At 32.5% G+C, this 8,368-nt stretch overlaps 1 protein-coding gene across 2 annotated transcripts in view; it reads left to right on the top strand.

The window, feature by feature from the left end:
• LOC110031489 (sodium/hydrogen exchanger 6-like) overlaps positions 1-8,368 on the top strand; it is a 64,855-nt gene that overhangs the window by 5,116 nt on the left and 51,371 nt on the right. For both annotated transcript variants that reach the window (XM_020734705.1, XM_020734706.1), the window contains 3 exons: positions 5,902-5,964; positions 6,082-6,101; positions 6,181-6,278. In XM_020734705.1, the coding sequence (XP_020590364.1) occupies positions 5,902-5,964; positions 6,082-6,101; positions 6,181-6,278 (181 nt within the window). The remainder of the gene's footprint in view (positions 1-5,901; positions 5,965-6,081; positions 6,102-6,180; positions 6,279-8,368) is intronic.

Here is an 8,368-nt window from a genome sequence, read left to right as displayed (position 1 = left end):
ACGCAATGGAGAAAAAGGATTCATGTAGCTGACCCCACGTAGTTGGATTAAGGCTTTGTTGTTGTTGTTGATGCCTTTTGTAGGCTTTGTGAGGAGAAAAATAATTATTCTTTCTCAATCTCAGAATCAATACCTCAGAGGTCCTAAGTCCTTAGTTTCAAAAATAGATCATACGGAATTCTTCAAACGATTCATCTTATATGCGTCGTGTCAGAGGAGAAAAATATCATCCACATTCACAATCTGTATGACTATCTTTCCCTCCTTTGAATGTCTGAAAAATAATGTATGGTCTTGCTCTTGAATATATCCCCCATTTTTTACAAATAGTATAAATTTCTCAAAGCACTCTCGTTATAACTGCTTCAGCCCGTATGAGAAATTTTTTGGTTCAGGCATTTATATGCCCAACCTCTCACTAAATTCTGGAGATGCATTCATGTACACTTCTTCCACTCAAGTCCCTAATGAGGAAGTCGTTCTTTATATTCAACTGTTGTAGAGGTCTGTTAAGATTAGCTGTAAGTGACAGAAGAATTCTCAGAGAGTTTAGGTTTGCGGTTGGAGCAAATGTCTTTAATTAATCAATGTCATAGTATTGAGTGAATTCCTTTGCAACCTGTCGAGTCTTGTACCGTTCTAGAGAGCCATCGTAATTATACTTTATTGTAAACACTCATTTGCACCCAACAATTATCTTTCCTCTAGGTAGATCAATCAATTCTCACGTGCCATTTTTTTTAAGAGCTTTCATCTCCTCGAATATAACCTCTTTTACTTGGGGACTTTCAGAGAATTCTGCACAATATTAGGAATCTTCATACAAGACATTTATGAGGTAAAAACGCAGAAAGTGGGTGAGATATTTTCTTACGATACATAGTGGGACAATTGATATTAGATGCAAAGCCTTTTCCTTTGACAAACAACAACGGGAAGACTAGTCTCATTAGACTTAGGATTTGAATTGTGCTAAGGTTCAGGACTATAAAAATCAGAACTCGAAGATGAAGTAGACCTAACGCAGGGTAAATGATCAGTGAGGACATTTGTTTTGAGTTCCTTACTACCGCGAGTAGATAATATTAAATGGTACTATTGTGGTAGTTCTTTGTTGTTTCTTCTTTGTTATGAACATCATAAGATGATATTGTAGGAAGACTTGAATAACAGGGTAAATGATCAGTGAGGACATTACTTGGAAGGTTTGCAGATTCTGGGCATTACAGAGGTTTCATGGGCCATTTCTTTTGAGTTCCTTCACTACCGCGAGTAGATAATATCAAATGGTACTATTGTGGTAGTTCTTTGTTGTTTCTTCTTTGTTATGAACATCATAAGATGATATTGTAGGAAGACTTGAATACTTTTCATTATCTAAAAGACTCGATATACTTTCTCTTAATATAATATCTCTTGAGTTTTTAGGTTGAACAATGAAGATTGGGAAGTTACTATTTTGTGAGTCTTAAGTTTGAAGAAGATCCTGAAACTTAGTGGTCGAATCTTCGTTTTGCTCCCCACTTCAAGATAAGATTAAAAAAAAAAAATTAAAAAAGAAACCATATGTAATTTTAACCATTTTATTGCCTTCACATGATCTATAGGAGAAAATAATTTAAAACAACCACTTATATGATTAATTTCATTAGAATCAACTATCCAAGTATAAGAAAAATTAGGAAAAACACCCAACAAAGCCGTGGTTAAAGAGTTACCTTGCTGTACTAAAGAGCAACATGGAGTTTGGGACAATTTTGGATATTGAAATAATTTGTGTAAGTGCTCTAATTGTTCTTTTTGTGAAATGGACGATATTCGAGTTAGTAGGAGGCTCCTGAGTTTCTTCAATAGTGGTTTGATAAGCTTAACGTTCACTCTTGGATTTTGATTTTCAATTTGCAGGTTTACCATGAAGCTTTTAACATCTTTATTTCGCGTGCCATGATTTTTTTGCAATGCTCACACTTTGGTGTTACATAACATGATTTTTTACGCTCTTTTTTGTTAGTATAAACCTTTTTTGACATAACAACTGAGTTCTCTTCAATCCTACAAGAAGATTTGGTGCTTCATAACATAATTTTTCTTCTTGACTCTTTGTGTCTAACTCCAGAAAAAAAACTTCTTGAATATATTGTAGAGGTTTCCTACAGAGTATGCAACCACAAACTTCTTCTAAACTTTAATTGAGACCGGCTAATAACATATAGACCTGCTCTTTTTTCTCCCTTTTTTGTGAACATAATCACTAAAAATTCTCCCTAATGTCATCATAACATTGATCAAGCTTCTGCCATAATGTTACGGATTCGTTGTAATATGTGGTAACGTCGCGATTAATTTTAGAATTTCAAAGTTGAGTTTTCAACTAAAAAAATTGTGAAGAATTCTCCAGTTCTAAATAGAGATTTCGAACAACCTCTCAGTTATCTCGAACAGTGGGAATGAATCGATGTGGCTTTTTTATGTTAGATTTCATTAAGTTGATGAGCCGAGCCATAACCAGAGAATTTTTAGACTGTCATTGTTTTATATTCGTACCGTCAATAGTAGGTTTTGAATTTTGCCTAGTTAAATATCCAATTTTGCCTCTCTCATCGATCGCCAATTTTATGGATTGAGCCTGCTCAAGGTAGTTGTGTCCATTAACTTTTTAAACTATGAGTTAAGGTGGTGAATTTTGAGGAAAATACTCAACAAATATAGCTACGAGAGGAGTTGCATGGTGAGGTGGTTTCAAAATTATTGGAACCGATCGATGCAGTAGAATTTCTTTAAACTTTTGTCATTATTGCTTATTTATACGACATCTTTAGAATCTGAGAATAGCATCACACATGTAGTGACTACCTCAAGGGAAGTATGTAACATGCTTTTGCTTTGATATGGGCTTGACTTGCCTACTCGACTCTGTTATCGACGCTAGAGGAAGGACAAAGAACATTCATCTGATCGGAACCTCGAATTAGATGAATTTGGGTCTTTGAACATTGTGATCCAATCGTTGCCTTCCCAATTAGCTCTAAGGGCGAGGGTCGGTCACAAAGATGATATTGAGCGAACTCGGGAGTGGTAGGAGCTAAGTGAAGGCGTTTCTTGCAAGGGCTCACAGATGACTGATTCACCATCAGATTTCTCTAGAGGGAGGACACAAAGCAACTTTTAAGGCTCTCGCGAGATCATAAACTACGGACAACCAGGTTGCAGGATTCGATTGCAATTTCAACGACGATACTGGCTCTAATATCATTTAGGTTTTGGGAGGGGAAACATAATTACTCCTCGATTTCATATGAAACGATTAAAAGATAAATAGAAAAATAATTATTGTGAAAACATTATTTCGAGAATTTTCTCAGTGGTTGCTGTTGCCAGGTCTTGTGGACTGTCACGACTCGACCTGGGCTTGGAATTAACCAAGACGGGTACAGAAGGTAAGACGGTGTGGGTAAAAAGAAAAATTATTTTATTCATTTTATATAACTTGCTATTAATAGATGAAAGAGCTGCCAATCAATTTAATTAAAACATTAAACTAAAGTTTTTCTCGTTGAGATATACCCATGTCTTTTATAAATATTTTATCGTCTATCGCTCATCTATTAATAATTTAATTAAACCAGAAATTCAGTTAAAACAATAGTAAACTAAACGAAGCTAGTGAATACTCATAATTTTATACTACAGAAATATAAATAAAAATTACAATATGCATGCCAATTAACTTATTTTTAAATCGATATAAACATTTAACATGTTATTCTAATGTGTTTATATCAAAATCTTATTAATATTTTTTCATATCTATACAACTGTCACATGAGACACTGTCTAATAATTGTACAACTTAAAGTACTTCAATATCAATATTATTTTCAATTTACATGCATGGATATAATAATGTTTCCCTACTAATGCCATTAAGGAGTACTCCATCGTAGCCAAACTTGCACATGCAAGCATATTATAAATCATTTAGTTTCCATTCTCAATATCATCCAATATCTTTCTTTTATAACATGCATATATATAAATAAACATAACTATGCAAATCATTCACATTTATTTCTAGATGATCAAATTGAATAACAAGGCGGAATAATCTTATTTTAGTTGCAGTGACACGATATCTTGACTAGTGATATTCTAATGCGAGTGATTATAAGAAATGTAACATTATTGTCATAATTTAGAAGTAAAAATACTCACCTCGATGACATTTAATTTGATATGATTTAGCTTTGACGTCGACGCTTCTAAAGTTAAAAACCTAGCATAAACATGGTTTAAAAATTTAATTAATTTATTATTTTAGGTAAACTATTAACTTTTCATTACTAATTAATTATTAAATTTTCATTATTTTATTATGTTTATTTTGTTATTCAATAAATATATTTTTATTTATAAATATATTATTATTATTAGTATTATTATTATTATTATCACTTAAATAAAAACTATCCTTACCTCTTCCAAAACCTCAACCCAACTCGACCCGCCAGCTCCGCCCCTTTCTTTTCTTCTTCTTCAGCTCGATTAAACAGGATCGAATCACTGTGTGTGATGAATAATCTTCCGCACACTACACTTCTTCTTTGATGCTCAGCTAGAGCACGATATAGGCTCTTCCTTCGTCTTCCTCTTCGACTCGGCTCGACTCATGACTAGACTCGTGACTACAGTTAAGATCTCCTACCTCTCCTCTGCCCAACATCACTTCCCTCGATTCTACATATGAGTAAAATACCTTGGACGCTTTGTTTTATGGGCAAACTTGTATTTTTAGCTTTTGATCCCTTCGCTTCCACTCCTTCAGCTGTTTGTGTCCTCTCCCATCCACGATTCATCGTTTCCTCTTACATATCTATTTGTTTTTTCTTCTCTGTTTCTTCATTTTTTCTGTTTCTTCTCCCCTCGTACAGAATTGTTGCATGGACCCCTTTTTAAGATTATCTTTTAATTAGTATTAGGGTTAATTTGTGTGGAGACTATATATATTTGTTTTGTTTTGGACTGGTTGAACAGTTTTTTCTTTGGTTCATAATATTTGGAGAACATTGTTCCCTTTGTTCTTCTATTTGGTGAGCTGGAGCCTATCTTTTTTAAAAGCGGTGAATCTGTTTCTTGAGGAGAACAGTTGATGGATCCTGCCTATCATTTGTACACTGTTTCACATTTCGGCTCGCTGTTTTCGAGCCGGATAGCTGCCAAACTTGTGTTACAGCATGAATTTTTCCTTTAAAGGGCAGGTTTTCGCCGTTCCTCTACCACCATCGCCAGTTTCACTTTGATTCCTTATCCCTACATCCCTCCTAACCCATTTCCTAACTTTCCCACACCGTCTTGGAATACTAAATCGGGGTCAGGAAGGTTTGCAAGACATTTTGGCTTCTGTTTCTCATCATTTTGCCTGTACATTTTGTCTGGGCAAGTCTAACCTGCATTGCCTCTTCTTTATTTGGCTTAGGTGCAACATATGTAGATGATGCATAGGAGTTGTGTCGGTGTTTTGGCAAGCTGTTTTTTGCACCTTTTTTTTGTATTAGCTTCTATTATGTCTTGTATTCAGTTGTTCAGAGATTACTTGCCTGATTTTGTAAGTAACACCATATGCAAACCTTAAATATTTGCATTTAAGAAAGGCTTGCCGGTTATTGCTGTTTTTATCTCGCATCCTTTTGCCTGTACATGCTCTCTGTGAATGGTGTGTATTTTGCATTAATAAAGTAAAAAGTTACAAAACGGACAAAAGGCTGTTAAGTAGCACATTCAAAAAAACTCATTCCCTTTCCACAAAAGAAAATAAGGGATGACTATCATGTAAACTCGTACATGCTCTCTGGGCAAGCCTCACTTACATTGGCTCTTTTTTCATTTTGCTTATATACTGCACAGGAACTCGGCACTGATATGAACCTGTATGCATTGGTGTTTGGAGAATCTGTTCTAAATGATGCAGTATGTTTGAAATCCCAGTATACACAAATTAGTCACTTTTTTCTTGCTTTTCCATTTTATCTTCTGATTTTCTTCCATTTTTTGGCTTTTCTTTTCAAAATCTTGGCAAATTGCAAGATGGCAATTTCCTTATACAGGTGAGCCTCAATTTTTAACTTTAGTCTTTCATGTAACACTTGGATATTGGTTTTGTTTTGATTTTCACTATTATTATAGGACAATGTCATCGGTAAGAAGCCATGCTTCATCTGGACAAAACTTCTTTATGCTTATTGTCAGATTTCTGGAGACATTTATTGGTTCAATGTCTTCAGGTTTGTATAAGCTCATATGACTGCTATTTTTATTGCTCTTTTTATTATTTGAGGATTGTTGCAAAGATTTACATATGTATAACGTACAAACTTGTTATTTTGTCTTCTTTCTATAAGAAAAAATTCTATAATTTTTTTTTAAATTTCATTGCAGCAGATTTGTACGTCTAGTCTTTTGTTTTCAAAACATAACTTGTAAAGCGTATTGAATTGCTTGAGACAACACTTTTAGTAGCTTGTTTCTGGCCCTCAATGAATGTTGAAAACTGTGGAATCAAGTTTCAATTGTCATAACTCGGCCTGATAACTTAGAATTAACCAATTCATGAACTGCGGTCGAATAATATTAGCATTTTACAAACTATCCACAGATTTAGAAACCTCGAATATATAAAAGAGCCACTAACAATCCACAAAATATAATACACAGAAAAATCAAAACATCCAGAAATAATAATATTGTCTGTAAACGACTTCTTAGATCAACGCATAACTGTAAATCACTACTCTGAAGAAAAAAATGCAAAAAGAAACTATGATCACATTATAACATGATATTTATTAGCTGCAATCCTCTTGTAAACCGTGTCTTTCTTGCTAGACAAATCAATCTACAAGTTTTCTTTCTCCAAAAAAAAAATAAATTCAACAGTTAGTTCACAATTTAGTAATAATCATAATATGCATTAAATTGTTATGCTAATACTTTGCTTGAATGATCAAAACAAATGTAGTTCATTACCTTTATTAAATTCTAAACTTTCATTTTAAATTTATTTATTCCCATTTCACTTTAAGTATTTATCATTTTTAACCTTTTTAAGAGTCATATCAGGATTACTCTTGTACCCAAGAGTACCTCATAATTTTACCCGTGGATACTCTAAATAATTTTGCACGCAAAATTGTTTTTTTATCATTTACTTTTCTTTTATTATGCATGGGTACATCACATCCCTTACCAACACCATCTGCGGGTAATCTTGATTAACTTAAAACTTTTACTCATCATTTTGATATAAATTTAAAATCCTTTTAAATTGTAATTTCATATGTTATATATCTTCTTCCTATTTGTGAGATATATTTCAAACCTTCAAAATGTACTACAGTGAAATATTTTATAAAACCAATTAATAAAACAATTTTACATTAACGAAATATTACTTTAATACATACAAGAAAACAATTACTCACATTTGCCTGAATTCTTTCTCTTTCCCTTGAATTCCTTTTTTCTCAGTCTTCAATTCTTTGCACCTTTAAATCAACACCTAATTAAAATTCATAATTTTTCTAAACTAATATGTAATTTTTCGGTTATATTGATATGAATGCTTGTAGTATCATAATATGAAAGGTTTTATGCATAATTTATTAAATATTATGTGTTGGAGGATATGAAAATGTGAATGATATGAATTATAGAGAGTGATTGTATGTGTGTGCTAACTATGATGAAGTTCACCCTTTTATAATACCAGTGGAGGAACGCTAAATTACCTGTGAACGTAGTTGGAAAATGATATTAATATTGGTGTAATTTAAATGATGCAATTTTAGATGATGTTTCTATAACTGTTGTATAAATATAAAATAATATGGATATTCTATTGATATAGTAAATCAAATTATATGTTCTGAACTATTGTGAATGACCATGTCCAAAAAACTTTTATGTCTAATGCTTTTATATTGATTTATATTACTTATGACCAACATACACAAAAATTTCTTTTTATTTGGATACTGTACTTTAGAAGTAGATGTATTTGTTATTGTTTTAAATTAATTTTTTTAGGATTAAGGTTTTGTGCAAAGATGAATAACAGAGAATGAAATATCCATAGAGGACATGAACTAGCAATCAAAAATGACTAAAATCAGACAGAATTAAGAGCTTCTTTCTTTAAATTACTGCATTAAATTCCTTATTTTAATTATATATATTCTTTTTTTTTATCTGAAAATTTAGATTAGGAGCTTTTTTAGGCTTAAGGTTTTGTGCAAAGATGAATAACAAAGAATGAGATATCCATAGAGGACATGAACTATCAATCAAAAATGACTAAAATCAGACAGAATTAAGA

The sequence above is a fragment of the Phalaenopsis equestris genome, unplaced genomic scaffold (assembly GCF_001263595.1).
Source record: "Phalaenopsis equestris unplaced genomic scaffold, ASM126359v1 Scaffold000834, whole genome shotgun sequence".
Lineage (NCBI taxonomy): Eukaryota > Viridiplantae > Streptophyta > Magnoliopsida > Asparagales > Orchidaceae > Phalaenopsis > Phalaenopsis equestris.
The sequence above is the reverse complement of the archived record's forward strand: the minus strand, read 5'-3'. Positions and strand labels throughout refer to the sequence as shown.